General features: G+C 31.4%; 1 protein-coding gene across 3 annotated transcripts in view; it reads left to right on the top strand.

The window, feature by feature from the left end:
- Mppe (Metallophosphoesterase) overlaps positions 1-27285 on the top strand; it is a 53482-nt gene that overhangs the window by 5474 nt on the left and 20723 nt on the right. For all 3 annotated transcript variants that reach the window (XM_076462146.1, XM_076462147.1, XM_076462148.1), the window contains exons 4-7: positions 9088-9253; positions 18468-18599; positions 19559-19678; positions 21980-22027. In XM_076462146.1, coding sequence (XP_076318261.1) covers positions 9088-9253; positions 18468-18599; positions 19559-19678; positions 21980-22027 — 466 coding nt within the window. The remainder of the gene's footprint in view (positions 1-9087; positions 9254-18467; positions 18600-19558; positions 19679-21979; positions 22028-27285) is intronic.

The following is a 27285-nucleotide window of genomic DNA, read 5'->3' as shown; positions in this document are numbered from 1 at the left end:
TAGGTCACAGTTAAAGTTGTACATATTTGTTGTACATATATCCTAGTTGCTAAGTTGGGCATTACTAAGTTATTTTTGCAGCAAATTTTGTGCTTTGTTTTACTGATGTTTTGTTAGTGTTTTCAAAAAAAAAATTGTGTTAATGCTCTTAAGAAGTAATAACCATTGTGGTTCTATTAAAAAAATGTAACCATAAATGTTTTGTTTGTTTTGAATTGTGCACAAAGCTACGAAAATAAATGTTTATAAACTATTCTAATGTTCATAAACTATTTGCAAAATCACTTAATTACAATTTAAGTAACAGCCAAACTAACTATGATTGTAACAATGTTAGAACTTACCATTCAGGTCATTTCAAGCTAGAAAGTTATCTTGTGTGCAAAACATCAATTATTATGTAGCATGAATACTTTTCAAAGATTGTACATTTCATTAGTGATTTATTTCAAATTACGATAGTGATTTTAATGTAGGTAATCATTTTCTACACTTGTCTGCAAAATAAGTATAACAATTTAATGTGTATTAATTGGGAAAAATGTTAATAGTTAATTAAATGACTAAATTCAGTCTACACAAGACACATGGTATGTTATTTGTGTTTATTTCCATGCATATATTAAACTTTTAACTTTTATAAAGTAGGCTTGTTTTTACCTAAAAACAAAAATAAGCTTTTCATTCCTAGTACAACAATTTGTTCAATGTTTTGAAGTTACAAATTAACAGTAATGGGCAAGTTGCTTATTATGGAAGGTGTCTATAGTTGATTCACTAAGTTTTTAACCTTACTTATTGTCCACCCTATACAGATCCAGCTTGAAAAAGATAAAATTGTGATCATATATACTGGTATGCAGTACTACATGTCATGTTGATATTTTTGTACAACATTGTTTATGGTATAAAGGTATGATGGTTGATTTGTTTTTGTTATCATGTACAAGTTGAGCTGGTAAGTAGTTTTATTATTTTGTAGTGTTTGAATGATAAACAAAATTTAAAACCAGCTTTCTGGAATGTTTCAAACAGTAATATCAAGAAGATTATGGAAAACGAAATTTCTGATAACAAATGGTGGATGTAAATGTGCTTTGCAGTAAAGTGAAGAGTTCATAAGCAATCATTTGATAACTGAAAATTTTCATAGTTCATAAATTGTGAGTTATACAAGGTAATTTTAACTCTGACAGTGGTTGAATTCATTTTGAAATCGTTATGCTATTTAAGTTTCTGTTTTAGAAACTTGGGCTGTAGTTGAGCATGAAATGTTGCTTGATTGAAGGAAGGACTGTTGTAAAAGGAATTGTGATCTAATTCATTTTGTAACACCTAAACATCTGTACTGCATGCTTTTTACTATTTCATTGTATATATTTAAAATTTTGTATACATGCAGATGCAAGTAATTGCAATGCAGAATGATTGGTCATAAAAGTCACCAAGCTCCTTTTGCTTTAGCTACCTGTAATCCTGAATCATTCACTTGTGGTGTCATCTGCTTTCTTATGGAAAAAGTTTGGTAATATTGAACTAACAATGTAAAAGTGGACATTGATTTTTCCACTGTCAGATCATATGATTCTATAAAGAAGCAACTTCCCTTATTTGTTGGTGGAAATAACTAACATTTACTTGAGTATCACACTTTCCCAGAGAAGAATAACATTTTACTTGTATGTATTTCTGTATTTTCTCAGTCTGGAACAATTGTAACAGATTCAAACACTTAACTAAACAGTCTTTAAGATTAACTTATTGCAGATCACCATTGAATGCACCATCTCTCATGCACTTATCTTACCTTTTGAGTTTTTGTTTTTGTAAATAAATTTTATTTTGTTCCCCATTGTGTCCAGTCTCTTTCATTCTTCAAACTTGGCCAAAATCAGAAAATTTAGGGTTTTTTAGGTGATATGTATTTATTGAACCTCCTTTTTTTTTATATAAAACCTTCCTGTTCACTCGAGGCACTCAGTATACCTTAAACATACAACACAGCAAGAAATACTTAAGAGTTTAATATCATAGTGAACTTTCCTACTAATTATGCCTGATAAATATCATTATTGCAAATTAAAAATTGAAAAGGCTCAAATATTGATCCATGAGGCACTTCACTAGTAACAAAGGTCTAATATACCTGGACCCCAAAAATAATTTTTTCCTCTCACTTCTATCAAACTATAATAGAATTAATTGGTCTTTCTCCAGCCTGTAGTGATGTTAATTTCTTAGTCTTTTGTGTCATCTTATCAAAAGATTTTAAAATATTGGTTCCACACCCTTTCCATTATCCAAATGAGTATCTGCATAAGATCCTTAAAAAAAAAGACAGTATTTCCTTATTGTGATTTAATGTTGGATTTTATCTCAGATATATTTCATTAAATTATGCTATCAAACACTTCACAGTTTTCCCAATACAGGAGTAAGAATAACCAGCCAATAATAACAGAGCTACTTCAGTTATCACCTTTAAAAACAGGAGTAATATTAACAATTCTTCAATCCTGAAGCACTTTCACACTGTCTACTTAACAAAAGTGAAAGAGAGGTTCATATGTTTGATCATTGATGTACATTTAATACCCTGAATAAAAATATTTTAACCTTGATGCTTGTTCTATTTTTAATGCATCAAGCATTCTTCTTATCAACAAAAGATTAATATTTACATTATTTAGGTATTTTTGAATGTTGCTAAAGAATATTTAAGATAAGGAATATTGCAAAAATTTTTTCTTGAAAAATGAAAGACAACATTTGAAGGTTCATCCATCTTCAACAAAAAATCTTGCCATCAGCATCTTTAAGGATCTAATTCCTATTTTAATATTCTGCTTACTTTTAACATACCTTTTTATTATGAGTTTTAGCTTTATGAATCGGTTATTTCTCATAAATCTTCTTGAATTTCATAATTTTATTTTAAATACATCCCTTACCTATATTCTTGAAAATCTTTCAATGTATCTATTGATTTAAGCTTGCTAAAGTTGTGACATTTACCCAGAGTTTCTTCTTTGTCTTTATTCTCTTTATTATGTTTTTGCTCATTTAAAGGAACATGTTAATCTTGAATGAAAAGCAATTTATTTTTAAAAATTTCCAAATTCCTTAAAAGTAAATCTTGTGTTATGGTCTTAAATTTGCTTTCTGAAAATTAGGAATTAAAATTCCTTTTTTATTTCAACATGTTACAAAACATCAAATCTAATTATGCAATAATCTCTCTTTCTCAGGTGGTAATTTGCTGAATTTATAAACTAGCTGCTTCAAAGTTTTCTATAACTCCTGCTGCTAGATTCCTGTACATGGAGAAGGTTCTATACTTTCAGTTTACCTCCTCTGGGATTTAAACATTCACCTGCATGTTTGCTGCGTGTGGAGACCCTTGAAGGGGAGGAGAGGATCCTGGTGGTTGAGGGGCTCAATTCCAACACACCACTTTGGCCTTGAATTCCTGTAGGTGGCTAGTCCATTTGTGCCAGGGTAGGACGTCCTCAGTGGGTGTAGTGTACATTATGTCTGATACTGGTGTTTGGGTATAGTGCTCACAAAAAACTCGGAAACGTACTTGGAATAAATTTCGTAGATATCCCATGCTTGCAAACTGCATTACATTTCAGCAAGCCCATGCGCAGGCTTGGCGAGTTAGATGTCAAAGCCAGAAGGAATCTTGGATTAAATATACCTCCAACATTTCTTCAACCACCAGTTCAAAAATCATATGGGACAAGATCCGGAAGATGAGTGGATGGTATACTTTTGCCCCCCCCTCTCTATCTTAATATTCAATGGCCATGAAGTTGCTGTTGCTCAGAGCATTGCCAGTACTCTTGGTGAGTGTTTCTCTCATGTATCTAGCTCTTCAAGCTCATCCCCTTCCTTCTTAACAATTAAAACACGAGTTGAAATCTGCCTCTTTCCTTTTCGACTGATCATCCCTATGACTACAATTGCCCTCTTACACTGGTGGAACCCAAACTTGCACTTTATCGGTCTGGCAATATATCAGTTAGACCTGATGATATACATTATGAGATGCTATGCCACCTTTATCCTGCCTCTCTTACTATTCTCCTGGCTGTCTTTAACTGGATATGGCAGGGGAACATCTTTCATGATGCTTATTGTCAAGCTACTGTACTCCCTATTCTTAAACCTGGGAAGGATCCAAAGATTCCTTTGAATTACTGTCTGATTGCTTTGATGCGTTTTCTCAGTAAGACCTTAGAGAGGATGATTAATGCTTGTCTTGTTTGGTTCCTTGAATCAAACAACCTTCTCTCACCCACTCAGTTGTGGGTTCTGAAGACAATGCTCCATGATAGACCACTTAATTCACCTTGAAACATCAGTTAAAGAAGCCTTTTTAAAGCGACAACATCTTATTTCTATTTTTTTTTATTTAGAGAAAGCTTATGGTACAACATGGAGATATGGCATCATACGAGATCTTCAGTCATATGGATTGATGGCAATTTGCCACTTTTTAAGCATTTTTTAAAGAACTGCCAATTCCAGGTCCATGTGGGCTCAACACTTTCCTGTTTTTTCCCACAGGAACTTGGAGTCCTTGAGGGATATGTTCTGAGTGTTAAACTTTTTATTATAAAGATTAATGCCATCAGTAAACAGTTACCCCCTACAGTTGCAAATAGTCTTTTCGTTGATGACTTTCACATCTCATGTCAGTCATCAAACATGAGGTTTATTGAGCATCAGCTACAAACTGCAGTCAATCATATACTTAAGTGGACCAGAGCAAATGGTTTTTAACCTTCTCTCCCTAAAACTGTTTGTGTACATTTCTGCCACCAATGGGGTATTCATCCAGATCTGGAACTTCATATTGATGATGCTGTACTTCCTGTCATCCCTGAGGCAAAGTTCTTAGGTCTTATATTTGACTGTAAATTAAACTTTATTTCCCATATCAAGCAACTTCGTGTCAAATGTATAAGAGCACTAAACATCCTCTGTGTTCTCTCTTCCACCTCTAGGGGAGCAGATCGATACTCCATGCTTAAAATTTATCGTGTCTTTATCCAATCCAAACTTCACTGTGGGTATGTGGTTTATGGTTCTGCCAGAACATCAGCACTGAAGATGTTGAATCCTATTCACCATCAGGGACTTTGCCTTTGGACTGGAAAAGTACGAAAGGACCCAGGCCTTTAAAAGGCCACACTTTTTAATAATAGAAATTTGCCATTGTTCCTTTTAGCCTTTGTATCTGGGCACAATAAAAAAAATTGGATCTATCTTTGAATAGCATAGCAATATCAACAGATTGGCCTCTTTCACCATGGCTAATTACTATTTCCAACTGTGACCTGTCTTTGAGTAGTCTGAGGAAGGCCAGTACCCCTGATTGGAAATATTGCTCTTTATTTTCTTTATTTGCTGAACATCTTTCATTCCCATATATACAGATGGTTCAAAATTGGATGACTCTGTAGGCTCTGCCATGGTTTGTTACAGTTCGGTTGTAGCACACAGAATCCCCTCTACAGTTTCTGTGTTCATTGCTTAGTTGTATGCCATTTCTCTTACCCTGAATCATATTGAAACTATGCAATATATGAATTGTACAATCTGTACTGATTCACTCAACTGCCTATTGGCCCTGACATCATTACATGTTAATTACCATCCTATTCTTATCAATATCCAAAACAAACTGGCCTATCTTTCTCAATCATCTATCTCTGTTCAGTTTTTTTGGATACCAGGTCATGTTGGTATTCATGGGAAAGAGCTAGCTGACAGAGCGATAAAGTTCATCTGCTCTGGCTCTGTCACTGCCATACCTGTTCCATACATGGACAATGATCCAATTATCAAAACCCGACTGTACACCAGTTGGCAGTTGACCTGGAGTGAGCAACAAAATAATAAGCTTTTTTCAAATCAAGCTTTCTATAGCTCTTTGGCCATCTTGTTTCTGTAAAGATCAAAGGGAGGAAGTTGTTTTGGCTAGGCTATGCATTGGTCACAGTTTTTTAACTAACCACTACCTTTTATCTGGTACTGATGCACCAATATATGGTCTGTGTGGCTCTCAGGTCACAATTGTACATATTTTATTATCATGCCATCATTACAACCACAAATGACGATGCCATTTTAAATATATTTTTAAGGTAGATTAGCCAGTGTCATAGGTAACTATATACTGTTTTAGCATGATTTCTTTTACACATTTTTATTATATTTTGACCTGTACTCAGGACTGGAAAGGCCAACTGATAGCAAGTTTGAACTTAGTACTTCAATCTTCCTGGCAGGTCTTAATTTTTTATGTTTTATGTATTTTTACCTTAATTTCCGTATAACATTATAGTATACTACATTTTGTTTAGCACAGATAGCCTAGTAGCTTTATGCCAATAAACATGAAATACCTACCTACCTACCTGCTGCTAGAGAGAAAGGGAGAATACTTCTTTACAGGATAAAGACAGGGAGATTGGTTCAATATTACACTTTGAGTACTAATGCAGTATCCCATATGAGATCACCTTTATTAAAGGTCATTCTCATATCATATGTTAGTGGTGATAAACTAACCATTTATACTAACATGGGTAAACCTCTACATTACTCCTCTTAAGTATAGAAGTTTTGGACATGACATCACATGTGTATCATCTTTGTTTGAGTAAAAACAGCTCACACACTGGTTATTTAACATGTATTTTACAAGTACAAAGCACAATGCAGTGCTAATTCATAGACTCTAGGACAATGGTACTAAACTGCATTGCTATTGGGTGTCAAAATTATAAGAGAAAAAACAGTTCTGTCAGTGTGGGCAGATGAGAGAAATAGATAGTAGCAGTAAGCATACATTAGGAATGATTGGTGGCCATCTGTCAATGGTCGTATATGCAATGAACGTTTTGTTGGAGGTAAGTGATGCTTCTGTTGTGATATTTTATGTCAGTTTACAAGATAGATTTCCTCGACTTTAGTTCCATCACTTACCAACTCCTATCTACTAGGGTGGTGAATCATGAAGGCATCATACAGAATGTTCTCAATTCCACTCAGTTTAGAATAGTGAAGTGGTACTGTGCTTTTGTAGAAGACATGAATATTCTCCTACTGCAAGACTGTTCAATTCCAGATGCCACATAATATTGGCTGAATTTTTCTGTCACTTTGCAGCTCACTTCTCTATTACAATGTTTGTGATATCTAAGATAGCCTAAAGAGCCTTGTTATTAGGTGCAAGGCCTTGTTATTGCTGGATATAGCAGGTGTAGTGTGGTTGACATACATGCTTTTGTTTACTTCACAGCTGTTATTAGTAGAGCACTATCAGTTTGTTCATACATACCACAATATAACAAAAAGGTTGAAGTTCATTCCTCAAATTTTATATATAAAATATTCAAAGGTTAATTCTTTTCTTCAATATCTTGTTTACATTTTCTCATGAATATTAATCCTAAACATTTCACTGAAATAATCTAGAATTTATACAGGAATTTAATGTTGTTTTTCATCAGTGTTTGCTTGTTCTCATTTACAACCAATATATTTACACTGTACAAGTACCAAAAAGTACAAATTAAAAAAAATTAACATTGTAAATAATAGTATATGAAGTAAAAACTGTCATCAAAAATGTTAAACATAATTTCTTTTCAGGCAGATTGTGCAACTATTATCAAGGGCAAAAAGTACACAAACTGGTATGAAAGATAGAACCTCTGTTGTTAGTTACAAACTGACTAGTTTTGGTAACAGTTACTTTCATGAAAGAATGAATGCTAGCATATATTCAGTCCTGATGATGGTAACTGTGGTAGTGAAACTAGTTGGTTGTAACTAATAATAAAGCTTTTACCTTTTGTTGTAGCAAAAATAATTTGTGCTTTTTTAATTCTAATGTGCTAAATATACTCAGTATTCTCTTTTATTTTGACCAGTTCCATGCTGATGTATATCACTTTTTATGTTCTAGCTTCAGACTGTGTAATGGAAACTTAATTGTAAATATCACTGTATTACTTTTTTCATCAGCAACATTGTATTTCTAGTTTTTAATTATAACAAATGCAAGGTAGTGCATATGGGTTGTAATTTAAAGTATATTTTTGATAGGAATAACCTTAATGCCATTGAAGTGTAGAAAAGCTGAAATGGAGAGCTGTTGTTATTACAAGAATCATATCCAAGATGGAAAGGTTGCCATAGAATAGTAAAGATCTCTGAAGTTTTCTCTTGAAAAAAAGAATTAGAAGAGATCTGATTTATGTATTCAAGATCATTAACCAACTGGTAGTATCACTGTATTTCCCCTTTTTGTCATATTTAATGATGAAAATGATAAATTTCGGCATGTTAGGAGTCATCTTCAATTTGTCTGCTGATAGGGCAGCTGTAAATATACAGACTTACAACACTAAACTTAGGGATTTAATTACCTGTGGTAAAAATAGCAGATGGCTCAATGTGGCTTTGCTATAAAACAAACAAATATATTCAATTTAGATAATTTTATTTTTCCAACAGGGAGGCTGTTTTTTGGAATGGGTTAATTTTATTTAAATAATTGGGTAAGGATTAAAGTTTGTGTTTTTAGGTTGATTGGACTACCTTAGTGTACCAACACAACCCTTGTTTTTAAACATTGTTACTCCATAATTTTGTCACACAAAAAAATTTAGCACTTATTTTAATCTGCACTGTGTACATACACATTACTTTTGGTGATGAATATAAACCTTTATTAAACTAATAAAGTAAAATTGTATCTGCAACCATTGCACTGTTAATAAGAACTGAGGGAAAGTAAAGAAATGAATATAATGATATATCAACCATACTATGTCTGATAAGTCTGGTGATAATAGGGCCTTTCCCAGTAACATGACTCATCAGGCTAGCTGGGGTATGATGGATATAATACTATTTGTACTTCATTATTATGATCTTCTCTCATTGTAAACTTGATCATTAAAGTCCTCTTAACTTTTAAAATTGTATATGTTATTACGTTTCTCAAAATTCTGTTATTTTGTATGTAATTATTAAAATTCTCTTACTATTTTTTATGTTCCACAGATATATTAAACAAACATTTCTTCTGACGTTGAATCATCTCAATCCTGACTTGTTCATATTTTTGGGAGACAACACAGATGAAGGGGAGGTGGCAGGTGATGAAGAATTTAAAGAATATCTGGAAAGGTTTATGAGAGTATTTGAACCCATAGACTTCAATAATAAGGTAAGTAAGTATTTTTGTATTTTATTCAATATCATACCAACACAGGATAAAAGTAGAATTAAATCAAAACACAATTTTGTTCATACATTCTTATGGTCTGTCAGGTGTCTGGTAGTAACCTAATATGCTTGCAGAAGATATGTTTCATTACTCATTTTGTCACTAATGTGATAATTTAAATGGTCTATTTTCTTCTATGACCATAGTATGGTGAAAAATAAATATGAAACCTGAAAAAACATTTTTTTTCATGTCCTCCACATGTGAAATTTTAAAAGGCTTAGCAATTTAAGATAGACAGCAACTGTGTACAATGTTCATAGCTAGCAGAGATAATTGTTTGCTTTTCATCTTTATTTACTGTTCTGTATTTTAGGAAAAATAAATTTAATAACTTTGTATAATAACTGAAATGTGACTGTATATTATAAAATACTAATCTACAAGAGCACATCCAAAATAGGGTCACTTTGTAAAGACTAAAGGTCAGTTTTATTTTATTGGATATGGTTACATGAGTGTATATGCTCTGCATTGATGACTTCTGTAATATTAGCCAGGCATAACTGGAAGGTCAGTATAGTAAATGTATAATGTTATGAGACTTAAGCTATTTAGAATAAACATTTGTGTTTTTGTGTTATAATTTGTAGCCATTCTAGAATGATAAAAGCATAATTTATATTTATTTCCTAATTTTTTTTATGTTTAATATGAGTTTGGTTAAACATACAGAGCCCACATAGTATAGTCCTTCTGTATAGTATTGAGAAAATAACAGACAATATATAAAGTATTTCTGAAAATATTTATTTGAAATATATTTAGGAGGTTTTAGAAATCAAACAAATAGTATTTGAGATTTTGGGGACAAAGTAGTTTTTTAATCATAACAGGAAAAGCACTTCACACTCAGACTAGTAACAAAATACACAAACAAATCTTTAGTAAAAATACTTCATTCAAATATCTGATTTTTCATGTACAAAAGACTTGGATTCTTTATAAAAGTATAAATACTCAGCATGTACAAATGTGTATACAAAGTTTTTGTATAGTATATCAAGCCTGTTGCAAAAGGGTTAGAAGAAATGGATATATAGATGGAATTGAAATCTCGACCTCCCGTACAGACAAGGCACTCGACTCGTAATCTGAGGGTTAGGGTTCAAATTCTCGTTGCACCAAACAGGCTCACCCTTTCAGCTGTGGGTGCATTATAATGTGATGGTTTACCTCTCTATTTGTTGGTATAAGAATGGCTTAAGAGTTGTTGGTGGGTGGTAATGACTAGCTGTCTTCCCTCTAGTCTTACACTCCTAAATTAGGGACAGCTAGTGCAGATAACCCTCAGATAGCTTTGTGCAAAATTAAAAAAAAACAACAAAAAAAAAACAATAAGCGTTAAATACAGTTATAGCTTCTGATATTTATAGTATCCCGACTGTAGCATGCCAATAATATATACTGTCTCTTGGCATGTCTCATTGGTTACATTTATAGTTGTGAGGAGTGTTTCTAGAAATTCTAGTCTGCACAACAATATAGACAATACACTAACGTTTGTGTAAGACATATTGCTGATTCTTACATTTGAGAATCTTCTACAATTTTGTATCTTAGAATGGCTGGTATGGGTATTAATACTTTTATTGATAACGAGAGAACAATGTTTCGACCTTCCTAGGTCAGCTTTGGTTAAGAAAGAGAGAGTTTGCAAGTGACCATTGCCAGACACATGTTTTAGGGACAAGAGTATAAATGGGTACAGGATTATAGGGGAAGTTGCAGTTGGATATTAGGTTATTAATTAGATAGGTTTAAAGGTATTCCTTTATATTGGTTTAATTTTGTTTCAGTTGCTGTATAAGTAGGGCTTTGATTTTACATTTGTTTATATTTGTTTCCCTACTTACTGTTGAGGAGTTTTCTGTGGTTATGTTGTGTTTATTTGATTTGCAGTGTTCAAAAATGTGTGAAGTTGTCTTTTTTGTTCTTTGAATGTAGTTCCCATTTTTCTGCTTGTTTCTCCAATATAGAAGTCATGGCAGTTGTTGCATTGTATTTTATAAATCATGTTGTTGTGTTTATCAGTGTAGTTTTTACATAATATGGACTTTAGTTTTGTACCTGGTTTTTGAATAAATTTGGTGTTTACTAGAATGTTGTGTTTCGTTATGTTTTTCCAAATGTTAGTTATTTTTTCTCTGAAGTTGGGAATATATGGTATGCAGCAGTATAAGGTTTTGTAGTTTGTTGTATCTTGGGATTTATTATTGTTTGTTTGTTGTTGGTGTAGGTGTGTGCGTATAATTTTTTCCACAGGTTTTTGAGGAAATTTGTTGATGTTGATGAAGTGTTGTTTTACTGTGTTGATTTCGTCGTTAATTTTATTGGATGAGCATAATTTTGTGGCTGTGTTTATTTGGTTTCTTAATATTTTAAGTTTTTGTTTTGTTCCATGTGCTGATTTCCAGGGAATGTATAATCCAGTGTGGATGATTTTTCTGTGGATGTCTGTTTTGAACTGTGTATCAGTTCTAGTGATCTTGAGGTTAAGAAATGCTATCTGGCTAGTTTTTCCTGTTCACAAGGTAACTTAATGCTGAGGTGTATCAAGTTAACGTGATTGAAAAAAAACTAAGTTTGTGTTCTGTAGATGTGAATCGAGCAATTGCATCATCATTGTATCTGTACCATTACAGCGGTGGGTGTAAGGCTGAATTGATCACTTGAGATTCAATGTGTGCAAACCCTCTTTCACTTAACCTGAAGATGACCTAAGGAGGTTGAAAAGCTGTTCTCTCCTCATCAATGAAAGTGTTAATACCCACACCAGCTGTTCTGAGAGACATTTATTATTAAGTGGAATAGTAAATATAAGAGAAGGATGTATGTTTTAATTAGATAAAATCGTTTAAATAATGTTTTATGTATTATGTAATTGAGTGTGAAGGAAAGAAAACTATCCTAAAGTAGAATATAGAGTTATTGCATTTAGATTTAAAATTAAAGTGTAAAAGCATGGAATAACTAAACAAAATATGTCTCTCTACATAACATTTTTTGTCAAACACCCTATCTTTATGGATAATTGCCATCTTTGACTACAACTTTGAGGTGTTTTTTTTGACAAAACAGCATTATAGAATAACCAGTTTCTAAACTTATGGTATCAAAAGTGTGAAGATCAAATGACTTTGTTTATCACTACTTCTATTTTTATCTTTTTTCTTTTATGATGGTATCAACTCTTTACTGTTTCCTAAAGTTTTAGCAAAGCATTTGTTCCACTACCACCAATAACATTAGGCCTAATTGTCAATTATTAGCTGCCTGTATTTATATAATTAAAAATATACATTTATAAAACGGAGAACCTATAAACTTATGGTATTAAGGAATGTTAACAGTTAGCTGTCATTTGTTCTTAGCTGTTTCACTTATTTTTCTTTTTTCTTCCATAGTAGTATCAATTCTTCTTTTGTTTTTACTCTCCCCTATAGTACTAATAAAGTGTTTGGTTTACTGCAACCAATAATGAAAATGATATGTTATTTTCCCCATCAGTAAACTCATTCTTTGCATAAGAAGCATATTTAATTTTCAGGTCTAGTTGATTTTTAAGCACTGGTATTGAGATAGTTAGAAATATATAATGGTTATAGTATCAATAATTATAAAAATCAATTGTTATGTGTTTTTTGTAAATTTCTTTTGTGTATACATGCCTAAGTTGCATTTGTTTGTTATGTAAGGCCTGTAATTATTTCCTTTTATTCAAAGTGTTAAGTCACCAAAAATGAATGAAGTTTTTGCAATGACTATTAAGGTTAATTACCATAGATTATATAGTAGATAAATTTGTGTTCTGAATACAAAGCAGTTTTAAACTTGTCTTAATTGTTCATTTTTAGGCACGTATTGAAATTTGTATTGAGGTGTAATGCATTATTTATAAGTTACAGAAAGGTAAAGAATTAACATAATGTTGTTTATTTGCATGTTTGTATCGGTGAAATAATTGTTTTTAAAGGTTAACGTTATGAACATCATAGTTTCACATTTGTATAGAACAATGTGCATCAAATGACAATTCTCTTTGTACTTGCATAAACGTAAAAGCACTGATATAAAATTACCCAACAGGAATATTGGGTTTCCTTGTGAGCTAGCATGCAGACATACGTGGACTGATTGACACACATTGTTCTTTTAATTACATAGATATTTAAAATTTATTTATATTATGTAATATATATTTCTTTATAAGCTTGGAAGGTTCTAGAGATTATGGAGATAAAATGATAAAAATGTAAATTGAATAAAGTTACTTTCATTTTATTCCTGAAAACTATAATCAGATATTTAATGTAAATATTACATAAAAAAAATGTATAGCAATTTTATGTGCTACAAGCATTTAAACTTTTATGATCTTACATGGATGCCTTTGCAACTATCACACTCAAAAGTGCTAGAATATCCATGAAATAAATTTTCCCCACACAGTGTTTGTTTTGTGGAGAAATCATGAACTTCTGAAACATACATACTTCCTTTTCCACTTATAGCTATTACTCAGCTATCAGGGTTTCATCTTTGTCCATCTTAGCATTGGTATGATTTCTTTTTGCTTATTCCATTCTTTTATACTCTATTCAGTTTCCCTTATAAATGTGTCTCGTGATACTCTCCGCTTACAAAGGATACTGCCTTTGCCTCCACCCAAGACAACATTTAGAGAGACATCCTCCACCCAAAGAGTTAAAAATAATAATAATAATTAATTTAAAAAAAAACAACTTATTCTTAATAACAATTCACGAAAGGGAATGAAGAGGAACCACAACGTTCCTGAACACCCCAGTTGGAGAGAGAACTCTTCTGATTTTCTCTCTCTAAACTAAACCCCTGCCACGTTAGCTTGAGTTTGAGTTTTCTCTCCGCTTACATCAGTGCACCCTCTATCCTGGTATTGTATGTGGGCATCTCCTTCAGATAATTTTATAATTTTTTCTTGATAAAGTGTCACTAATATTTCCCAGTATCACAATTGTTTAGAGATACTTGGAATGTTATGTTTCTTTTTTTAATGATTGGTCAGCCATTTATGGTATGAATTCCCAGATTATTATTTTTATCATTGGAGTTTGTTTCAAGGGTAGACAAAGTAGACAGCTCTCAGTTGCTTTGCTAGAAAATTTACATTTTAGTGATGTGAAGAGACAGTTAGGCCATATTCAAAATGGGGGAATGTTGAAGTTTCACCTACCACCACAAGGTAATGATATTTTTCTAACTCTTCAGTAATTTCTGCTCCTCAAATTTCAGGATTCTAAGGCAGAATTAGAAGTGCACCTTTACAGGTCTGTGTTCCCTGATGAACTACAGACTCATAATTCACCTTCAACATTTGTCTGAAGACTCAGGAGCACCAGTTTTATTGATAATGAGCTGGATTGATTGTTCGTGTATATGTTGGTTCAATTCTTGTTTTCCATGTTTCTCCTAGTTGTTGGAATCTCAGATTTCATTAGCTCCTTCAGGAGAATCATAGTTCCACCCTTATTCATGATTACTGATCTCTGGCATCAGCTCCTCCGTTCATTGGTACACAGAATCAATTCTGTCTATATCCAAGGCTTCTACTGCTTAGTTGGATTGCCAGCAGGGTCTGTGATTATTGTATACATTCAAGTACTGTGGGGGCTCAGTTCCAGGATTTTCTGGACGTGTGGTAATCTTACCCATTGCTCCAGAAGCTCTGCAGGTGCTTGGGTCACAGTTGGTTGGTCAGTTCATATCTCTTGACACCCATAATACATTCAACCTGTATGGTTTCTGTTCCCTGCAGTTCATTGGGACTTGAAACTTAGTTCAAGAGTTATCCAAGTCTGGTTGGTTTGGAAGTAGTGAAAGAGTTGGGCTAATTCTTCAATTTTTTTTCCTGTCAGTTGTTGGGCATACAAAGACAGGAGATTGGTGTCCAGTCATCAGTCTTCCTTCTATATATCAATGCTTAGATTCTGTAAAGTTCACAAATTAATCATTCCTCAATTGTAGATTTTTGACATCCATTATGGTTGTAGTTGGTTCCTACTGCACTTTGCTTTAGCAATGGAGTCCCACCACTGTTGGTTTTGGTGGTGCAAAAAGGGCTAGGTACTGCAGGTATGAGGTTTTTTTCCCTTTAGTCTTGCATAGGCTTAATATGGGTTTTACTGTATCATACATATTTTTTAATCTATTTTATTAAATTTTATTATGAACACATCATTCCATGTACAACTGATTATTGCTGGCAACATCTCATTAACTGTTGGACTATCACATCCTACTTCTTCTTTCAGATACAACCCAAGTAGATTTCTCTTCAGGGTCTGTAGCATCTGTTCTAGCTTCAATTTAGTATGTCATCATTCAGTATTTTTTTACATTTCCTCTCATCTCTCAGTCAGATTTGCTGTCTCCTGCTTAATGCTGTAGAACACCACTTTTTTACTCCCTTCTTCCATTGCATGGAAATTTCATTCTTTTCTGGGAATGTGGATATTACTCAATTCCTTTGTGTCTTCACATGGAGAAAACAAGTGATTCTTTTATTGATCTTTAAGTGATCAGGGTTTCCTCAGTTTCCTTAGTCAAGATCATTCTTCGATTTTGAGTACTTAAGACAGAATACTACTACAAATTGGGTTCCTCTACTGCTACCTCATCCAGAGTTTCATTCTTTTCTACCTTGCTTGCTTCAAGGATGGAGTGCATATAACAACAGGCAGAAATTCTATAGTATGTGCAGATGACAAGGATTCCCTGCACATACCATCCACTGACAGTATATTTATTCTTCAACATCAGCATTAGCTGTCTAAGCATTGGTCTGATATGATTCAATCTTTTATCTTCTCCACCTTAATGCTGTTGACAATATCTATTTGCAAAGTTCTTCACCCTTGTCAATATACTTCTATCTTGGTACTGTATATAAGCACCTGCCTTAGATTATGTAATCACATTTTTCTTGACAAAGCAGTAGTTACAGATTTCTCTGAAGTGTTACCTATCATCCTGCTATGGATTGTTACCTAGTGAATTTCAGTATAATTATAATTAAAAAACAACACCATATTAGATATAATACATGTGGGTATGAATTCCTGTTGTCAGACAGAGTGCTAATCTGACCTTATCCACTCCTTTAGTATCTAGTATCTCTCTCCAGTAAGGGGTGGGGGTAGTTTTTTCTCTATGGCTCCTAAAGTTTTCCTTTTCTTTAGTTGATCCTAGAGAGAATTTGGGTTATGTTTTCTCACACTTTTCTTTATTAGGTTAGCTTTTCATGAGCCCAGTTTGGATTCTGTTCCTTTTCTTCAATTAATCATTAGGAGTTGTGAAATGTTTGAGCTTTTCTTTGTCCCTCTTTGAGTCTACTCATCTCTTGTTGGTGGTAGGGGGAGTAGAATAATTAGTTTCTCCTTTTTCTGAATTTCTGGTTAAGGGTGGGAGAGTTAATGTTTTATTACGAGATGGGATGGATAGACCTTCTACTCTCCTCTGTCTGTTTGCTTGCCTTGGTTTTCTGCCTCCTGGTAGAAGTACATATTTTGGGCTGCTGACATGTTAACATTATAAGTTGGAATTGTTGGCATGTTTGTGGGACTTTCTCTCCTCCCTTAAGTCCTGCTATATCTTGATAGGTCCTTTCTTTCTGAGTCTCTGGCAATTAGGGAGAGGATGCATCCATCTCTGCAATTGTTTTGCCATCTATTTCTCACCTCTACAATTGGTTGTAATATGATACTTTGTTTTGGCTTGTCAGGCCTGGGAATGTTACATGACCCACTTGTTTTGTGGTGATCATCTTGGCTGTGTAATCATTGGTATCCTCCAGTTTCTCTTAATTTTCCCCATTTTCTTAGAGGTTGATTCCCAAATATCCATTTTGCATATTTTGATCTTTATGTGTGAGGTATCGTCTGAGTTAAATCTCATCAGATTTGAGACATTTGTCTTTTGCTGCCCATTTCATTTATCCAGTGGAGCACGTTTTAATAGCTAGTATTCAGACTTCTGCTAATGCATTTTTCTTTATGTGCTTGGGCAGCTTTCTTCTGGGAGTTACAAAACTAACTAAATTATTGTTTCCAGGTGTTATCATTTTTATTATTCTGACTATCCAAGTATTGCCACTTATGATTTCTCATTAGTATTTTCAGTTAATTTAAGATTGTTTAGTTTAATCAATTTATATCAAAATTAGTGCATCCAGTTATTATTATTTTTTGTTATTTCAACTACCCAGGATTTGTGTGGGAATACTTTATTAATTAAATGTAATCAATCAATGAGCCCAAAAATTAACTGATTAGCAAATTCCACCAGTTGGCTAACTCTACCTACAATAAAGGTTGTTAGAAATAGATATTAATCATTGTTCTGATTATTAGCCTATGTGATTACCTAAGTATAATGATTAATTAGTTACTTTTTTGAATAACCAAGTACTAATTATGTACTACTTTTTGTGCTTTTAATTCATATGTATATAATATAAGCAAAACAAACCTTGCACTTGCAATGATTTTTGGTTAATGAAACCATCAGTTTAGGCAACAAAAATATTCAATTGTGGTTTATGTTCAGAGCATACTTTTCCTTACATTAACTATAAAAAACAGTATTGTTTTATTTAGCATGAGATGATTACCATGGTTTGTAAACTTAATAACACACATTAATACTGTTCTCTGTTAAATCTCACATTACCAACTTGTTTATATACCATTTCCCATTATTAAGTCTTATTATTATATCAGAATGACTAAATTTTTCTCCTCTGTCATAATGCTTATTGTGTAGAACTACCAAAAAATTGTGTGAAATAACTTTTCTTTGTAAAATATATAATGAACCCTATCTTTAATTAGTGGGAATAATTGCAACATTAATGTTTTTTGTTGTTTTTTTGTCACACGTATGTTATTAGAAATCAAGTGAGTAATGAAGCCCTGGACCCACAAGCAATTTGTTGTATAACTTAAAAAATATATGGTTCCTATCATTAATTATGAAAGGTAATTATTGTTTTTCCAAAATATGGCTTTCTTTTTTATATTGTTGTTATTTTATAATCCTTGTTTAACTAAAAACATGCTATATTTAAAGTTTTAAAGTATATTTTATAATTACATTTATTACTTTTGTTTTTTAGGCTATTATTATACCAGGAGATAATGATATTGGAGGAGAGAATGAACTACCCCGACCTCAAGCAGTAGAAAGATTTAATAATTACTTCAGGAAGGACCCATTTATTCAGATAAAATTTGTAGATTTTTTAAAGGTAAATCATTGATGGTACATGTTTGTTTTGATGAGAGATTTGTGTATTGAGATAAAATTGGTAGATGTTTTGAAGATAAAGCAATAGTAGTACGTTCATGTAATCAAACAAAATTGATTTGTTTTCTAGCTTACAACATTGGTAGTGTGTTCCTTTTTAAAGAAAGATTCATATAATCAGAAATAGTTGTTTCAGCAAAGTTATTGTACACTGCCCTTGTGGCTCCACCTCTTTTAAACAGTTTCTTCAAAATATGGGCATGTTTATGCAGATAATATTACAAACTTGAAGTGTTTATCATATGCAATTTTTCTGAATGAAAAGAAAACACTAAAATCTAATTATTTTTTATCTATTACAGGTTAGTATACTTTAGTGAAAGTATATAAAACTCATTGTTAATTGGAACACACAAATTTTTGTAAAATTTGAGCTTAAAAACTGGGATGCTTATTTTATACAAACTTTTTTCAATTTAATTTAAAATCCTGTGTGTGTGTGTGTGTATGTGTGTAATCCCATATAAACATTGTTTTTTGTATAACAGTCTAAATTCTGGGTCTAGCATATTTAGCAGTTTACTTCTGACATTGTATGTGTGTGTGTATATATATTTGTTCATAACATTGAGTTTTAGAACTTGTATTTTTGTACTATAGAAACTTTCTTAGATCCTTTAGATATTATTGTATGTTTTGGACATGCTCATTTTGTTGTGATAGTTCTTTTTAAATGAGATCTTGCTTGTATTTGGACTTGTCCAGTTTTGATATTTTTGTTAGTATATTGCTCTCATGTTTAGAGAACTGATTTGCAAAACAGTGTTTTCTAAACCTCCAAATAAGGAGACTTCATATATGAATCCAAACATTGAATTTTGTCATTATTTTTACCATTATATTTCTTTCTAGTATGTTGGTATGTAAACCCTGCCCTCATAAAACACTTGTTGTTTTTAGGTGAATTTATTAACAGCTACAGCTGAGCATGTAACTGCTCTTCCCATTTCAAGTGATAGATATCGTATCATCATATCTCATATTCCAGTCATGGGACAGTATCATTACTTCATAAATGAAGTTAGTATCAGAATTTCACAATATTTGTTGATCTAACTTGCATGTAACTTTTGATTAGAAGTGTTCTATAATTTAGGTTTGAGATTTAAATAATGCAGAATTTAACTGCTTTTAGAATTAGATAAGGTAGAATTTAGTTTTGAACTGAAATGGGTAAAGATATAATTTTTCTCTTTATATAAAAAGGCAACATTGCTCAGTTTGTTCAAATATAAAGCAGAGTGTTTAGTTTAGCAACATTACAGTTAAACTTGGAAGGTCAAATTTAATTTATTTTCAGGTACAAATAAACCAAGACATGCGTAATTTTCTACAAATATGTAATATTTAGTAAGCTTAGAAGAGTGAAGATTAATGTTGTTTGATTAGATTTGCATTAGGATGTTCCAAAATGTTGCTTATTTTAGACTGATACAGAGATTGAGTACATTTATATTAAAATTATTTGGAGCCTTACCATGTTATTATAGTTTATATTGCTGTATCAGGTTATGATGTATTTGATGGCTATACACCTTGACAGTAGTTCAGTAACATAGTTTTCATTGCATAGTTCTCTGTTACGAGGTTTCATATCCAAAGCTCACTCCTCCCTGCAGTTTCCCATAAGCCATCTAGTTCGTGAGGGTGACAGCATCCTAATAGCTGTTTCATCAATCTGATCATGTAGAATCTTATAAGCATTAAATCTGATGACTTTACCAGATTATCTTCACATGGAATAGTATGAATACCCATTTCATTCTCTAGTTGTTTGAGGCACATGATGATTGAACAGATACATTGCAAAAGATATTTGAGCACATGATTTATGTCAATGAAGAAAAACCATCTACAAAATTATGTTGTTTGCTGTTGTTTGGTCACTTAGACAACTTTTACCACTGACTTTTTATGTTTGTGGATTTTCACTTGTTACAAGATGCTGCACTTTGCCTACAAAAGGCTGAAGTTTGACTTATTTCTGGCCTCTTTCTTCATGGTTTTACTTTTTGAAGTTCATAATATTCTTTTTTCATCAGTTGCATTAAATTTGAAGATTTCAATGCTGGAAATTTTATATCTTTGATCTACATATATCTTTATGAATTTATTAATACTTTTCATCAGAAAAAGTTAATATACTTCTTAAAATAGATTAATTTTCAATGACAGTACATTATATACATAACATAGACATTGCTAAAATGCAGTTTTGATACATGCCATTTTACTTTGACTGTGTTGGCTGTGGTTATCACATGATTTGCTGATCAGTGTGTCAAAATTTGTTTTCATACAACATGTTCAGTCTAAACTTGTGTATGTTTAGCTACTGTAATGTAATATCTATGTAGTTTTAAAAATAAGTAAGATAAAATGAAGTTGATTTTAGCTAAATCATATTTAAGTTTTATGTAAGCTCATGTTCTAGATTTAGATAAAAACAAAATTTTATTGTCCTCAACTAAGTTAGTAAAAATTTATTTGGTTTTAGTAAAGGAAAGATTAATGACTTGATTCAGTTTTGGAGTTTGGGAAACCTGAATTTGATTTAACTTTACTTATAAGAAAAAAATTAGTTTGATTTAGATTTATTTGATTTATACATTAGAAACATTTTATCCAAGATTTTATTTTAGTCTTTGTATAAGACAGTGCATAAGTTTATGTGAAAAAGCTTTTGTTTTGAAATTGAAGTTAACATGTATTTGGTTTGTACCTTAGAGAAGCCAAGATTTATTAGTTTTTGTAGGTCTCTATAAAGCAAGGTGTACATATAATTATATAGAAGAAAAATGTTTTGAAATTAAGTAAGACAAGATTTGTTTTTATTCTATATCTAAGAAAATATTTAGTTATCTTGCAGTTAGATAATGCAAAATGTGAATTTATCTAAAGATTCATTTTGAAGGATAAGACAAGAATTTGCTGGATTTGATTAGTGTAGTATAGTTAAGAGACAAGAATAACTCAAAATGAATCTGTTATTTTGAAATATTATGATTTAAATTCTACTATTTTTAATAACCAAAAATAAATATTTATGGTTTACATTTCTAATAGCAAGCTGAATCCTTTATAGATTGAAGTACACTAGTTTATTGACAATTTGTTTTACTCCAGGAATAGAAAAAAATTAAAACATCAGAATATAGTTTGTTGTATGTTTTGTTTTCTAGATATAGATAAAATATTTTTGTTAAGTTTATGTCATGTTACATGGTTTAAACACTTCATTCAGTCAAACTTGAGCATATTAGAAAAAGTGTTTAATAGATGCAAGTTTGCATTACTACAGTTGATTTTTTTTTCTTTCAGGTCATGAAAACTCATCCTAATCTAATATTATCAGCTCATGAACACATTGTGAGTGTATAATAATCATTTATTATCAATATGCTGAATAGTTTAATTACATATAGCAATAATTACTACTTTTTTACATGTAAATAAGCAGATAGCCATGTATTTAATTAGGTATTAAAACTGAGTACAAATTCTAGGTTATTTTTAAGAAACAAGATAGTTGGAATAGGTATTTTTCCCACTCTTTTCTAGTTGTTACATTCTTCTAGAGAAATTAATTATATAAGTCTGTTTATATTGAATTACTGTTATATAGAATATCAATTTAATCCTGTTTGTTTTTTCATTGATAAGTCCATTAAAAGTATTCATGAAGCAATGTTTTGCCATTTGAAGTATGTTTCATAACCAATATAAGATGGGATTATTAAGCCATATTATGCTGACTGGCCACATAACTATTTGTAGAGTAATTCATGTATATTTATAAACATACAAATCACAATAGGTGTAAATTAGGTGAGTGCTGATACCATAATTGCAGAGATTAATCATAGTATTATTATTGTGCAAGACAACAGTAAAGCAAAGATATCTGACTTTGAGAGACATATGAAAATAGTTGCTGGTATAACAATTAACAAAGTGTATTTCAACTTAGTAATATCAGCAGTGGAAATCTCACTGGGAAAAACTGTGGCTGGTTGACAACTACTAGTGAATGGCCAAGTAAAATGACAATTGGACAGGTTTGTAAAATACAACAGATACTAGATTGTGTCCCAGTTATTTTGTTCCTTTTGACTTGATCATGACTAAATTATTTTAAGTTCTACCATGCAAAAGGCACAACAGAAACTGATATTGTACAGCTAAGGAATATTCTGAAAAACATCTATTATATATGTAAACACAGAAGTACATTTTCAGTTGTTCTTAGAGAGCAAGCTGTGGTAATGAATGATTGAGATGTATGATGTAGTCTGAGTTTTGTTTCATCATTTTCTGAATTGATGCTAAACATGAAGGAAGTCACATGGTGTTTTTTGTACTTGTGTTGTTACACCAGTGCCAGCAGCTGAAGTTGGGAAATACTGTTGCTTTATAACCATAGAATGATGAGTGATATGCATGTTGAATATGAATACTACTATAGAGACCTTTAATCTAAATTGTTAAATTTTACCTTGTTGGATATAAGACTTTGTTTTTGAACAAAAATAATACATAATTTTTACATTAAGATATTTAGATGAATGGATGGCAACTGCCTGTTGTAAACACACATGTATAAAGGACAACATTTTGAAAGTCTGCCATTCATTCTCAGATTGGTGTGTATATAGTGTTGTTGGTCTTTTATAGTATTCTGGTGGATCAAAATATTGTCCTCTGTACTTGTGTTTCTAGAACAGACATCTGCCATCCATTCAACAAATTTCATCATGAATACTCTCTTCAAACAATCTATCAAATAATACATAATATTTATAATTTGTTTTTACTAGTTCATCATTTTGAATAACGTAAATATTACATTTACATTTGTGTCCATTGATTTGAAAAAACAAGCTTTTCTTAAACATATCCACATTTTCAAATATCAATTATTGCAGATTCAATTTTCAGATGATTACTGCCACTTGTACTAAAGTATACCTATTTCATTATGGACTTTGATAAACATTATGGTTTTGTGGGAATAATACCAAAAAGAGCTGAGATTATTTTTCTGTGCATTACAGTTAACCTCTCACTTTTTCAAATTAGTTACATTACTGATTCAGGAACCTTTTGTTGCTCTTTTTATTCCAATCTATGAGTGGATTGAACAGGTTTTCCATATAATTTTATTTGTATTTATTTGCATAAGTGTTTTCTTCCTTCTGCCACTTTGTCATTTAACTATTCATGAGTTGTTTAAGTTGTTTTTATAAAAAGCATGTAAGAGAATAATATTCCCTAAAACAAAACTTCTTGAGAGTATTCTTTAATGTCTCAAAATATTAGAATGCTTATTTCTTTCTTTTACATATTTTGAGACTTCTTGAAACATATACCACTGATATGGCTCGAAAAAGGTAGTTGAAGTGAAATGCATTTTATCTTTAAACTTAAAGAAAAGAACAAATTTTCCCTTTTGAAACTGAATTTTTTTCTGACAGTAAAACATCCATGTTATGTAATGAACATCAAGTTGTCAAAAATAATTATAAATATATATTAATTAAAAAATAACTAGCAAATTCTTTTTATCTGCACAGTTTTCTAATTTGAACTAGTATGTAGCAAAGGCTCTGACCTTTTAAAAAACTTATTGGCTATTCTGTCTTTCTTCAAGGTTGCTGTGATCTGTTATGATGGCTGATGTAATAGATTTGCAACTTTGCATTCAGAAAGTTTTCTATTAACTCTCTCAGCATGGATTTTTCAAAATGCATGACATTGTGAGTGCAAACAAAGAAATTTTTCTTGTGGTGGGAAAGTTGAGCTTTTATAATTCATGTAGTACTTGCACAGTAACTTGCATAGAAGTCAAGAGAGGTAAGAATTTATGATAACTTGATGTGCAAAAACCCGAGATCATTGAGAATGAAAAACATATTCTCACATATAAGGAATTTTAGTGAATAAAGACAGAAAAAGTGAACATTGTAGAAGGGTGTTCATGCCTTTCATAAATCATGAGATGGTCATTGTGATGTCCACTAGAAAGAAGTACAAAGTGACAATATGCATTTTATTTTTGTCATCTTTAAAATTTTTAACATTTTCAATTGTTTACTCTTTTTATGTTAGTAATGATGGATGTGTATGTCCATAGAAGGCATATAAAAAGGTAAACTGTTGGTCAAAGTTTAAAACTTGTCATTGAAAGTACAGTTCACTGTTATACTTTAACCTTCTAGCTAACAACACCATTGCTGTACCACTTAGCTATCCAAGAGATCCTATCAACACTCTCTTCTAAAGCCTTTTGCTATGAGTATGATCCCATGCTTCATTTTGTTAGGTGCAAAGAACAATTCTATCAAAAACTTACAATTATTTATTTAGATATGACAGGAATTGGTGAAATGGTAAAATTATTATTATTATGTTGTAAAATTAATATTAAATGTTTTATATGAAAAAAATCTAATGAGTTAAAATTGTTAGTCTGGGGTTCCACTTTCAAGTCCTGGCCTTCAAGTCACATTTTGCTTATTGATTTTTCCATGAAATAATTATTAAATATAACAATAAACTATTATTACTGTTTATGTGGTTTATAATTGATTTAAATTGCCTACTAACTAAAACTTGGGATACTTATGCCTGGTAAACAAGAATAAAATCTTAAGTCTAAGATGCATAAGTTAGTTAAGGTACTTGATGTCCAAGAAAATACAGAAAAAAGACACAATTTCTATTTACATTGTCAGAAAGCTAAAGCTAAAATCTGTCATATGAGTGGACCTGTTTTGCATAAAGTCAGCTCAGAATCATCAGTTTTAGTATGTGAAGAGTTCCAGTGTTTAAAAGTAAACAATGTGGAAGGCAGTATTTGTTGATGGTTTAAAAATTTGAGACTTGTTTTCAAAATAGAAATATTCTCATTGAGTTTCTGCCTGACAAAATATTTCAGAGGTTGACTTAATTTAATGCTTTGTCTTTCCGTTCTTGTCATACATGTAGTTGCTAAAGTGAATACCAAGTCCTGATTTCTAATATGAATTTAAGGTCAGAAGAAGAACCAGCAATTTCAAAGTCACTGATAATGCCAGTGATAATGTATTCTATATAGACAGTATTGGGCTACAGAAGGGAAGACTGGTATTAAGCTATGGAAATTGGCCTCAAAAGGAAATACTGTGCAACCTGATGCTAGTGTGAAACTAAATGTATTTGTTCATACATTGACAAGTTATTAAATCTTTTACAGCATGATATGAATGGCAAGTTAGTTTCTGCAAGTATGAATAGAATCAATTAAGAGTGTGAGGGTCAGCCTAAATGTCAAAGTTCAACATATATAGTTTTGTGAATCTGTGTATTCTTTCAACATGAGTTTTGGTGTTCCAAGCATTTGTATCAACTCTGCATTACAATGACATGTATTCAAGTCTTTTGCATTAATAATAGAAAGCTGAAAGGGATCATTAGTAAGGTTGAAGTTAAATGAATAATGTATCAAAATTATAGATCCATTATTGCATATTAAATGAACCAACTATTCCCATTGATATATCTACATTAAAATTTATTTAAACATGTTTTATATTCCTAACCAAATTTTGAGATAATAATGTTAAGATAATTTCTTGATCTTGACAGGACACTGCACAGTGTTACTCATGTAACGATTAACTTCACATATAATTTGTGAAAATCCACATGACATTACATAAAGCATGTGATATTACATGCTCCATTTAACTCTACATAAAATAGGTCAAAGTGTGCATCTCCTAACCTATTTAAATAGTTGTATTCAGAACTTAAACTACTTTATTATCAATGTATATGAATGAAGTTAGCATCAAAACATACTTAATAAATAATATTTTAATATAAGCTTTAACTTCTTAATTTTATGAAGAAATGTTTGTAAGAAAACCCACAATCTAATCTAGTATGACAATTGTGACATTTGCTCTCTAGACCTTCCCTCTTCTCTAATTCATTTACCACCTGTCCGAGAATTATTGTAAATTACCTAATATAGATATTGCTCATGCAAAGCATAATTTTCACAACCGTTTTTTGAGGAGGATATAATAGATATTATATTACATTGCTTTCTGTATACATTGTCTATAACACTATTCTGTTTCAGATTTTTTCTTACATGAATTGCATCAATGAGATTAACCAAATTTTAAAGGCTTTTATTGCATCATTAGAAAGTCAGAAAAATTATAATTATAAGATGTTTTTTTTGTGTTATTATTCTGTGTTTTAAGATGCAGTATTTAATTAAATAAAATATTTTTTTGGTAATACCATTAGTATAAAAAAGTAGGTTCAAGTTTTGTTGATAGTCAAAATCAAAAAATGAAGCCCTGGTTAAATACTGTATTTCTTGTGTTTCACATGTATTCATTATTTAATGTTACAAAAGTAACTAAAAGTGTAAAAATTAGAAAATTATTAGGTTAGATAAGGTGAAGTAAGGTGATGAAAAATTATAATGATAACAATTATTCACGAGGTACGTTTGTGAGTAATTTATGCATTAGATAATTCACAACTTAAATCATATATTATTTAATTTATAGTATGCAGTTATATTTCTTTTTCTGTAAGAAGCCAATTTCATAACAGATGAAATTAAT

Source organism: Tachypleus tridentatus, chromosome 10, assembly GCF_004210375.1.
Source record: "Tachypleus tridentatus isolate NWPU-2018 chromosome 10, ASM421037v1, whole genome shotgun sequence".
NCBI classification, from domain to species: Eukaryota; Metazoa; Arthropoda; class Merostomata; order Xiphosura; family Limulidae; genus Tachypleus; species Tachypleus tridentatus.
This window is presented reverse-complemented; position numbering and strand designations above follow the sequence as displayed.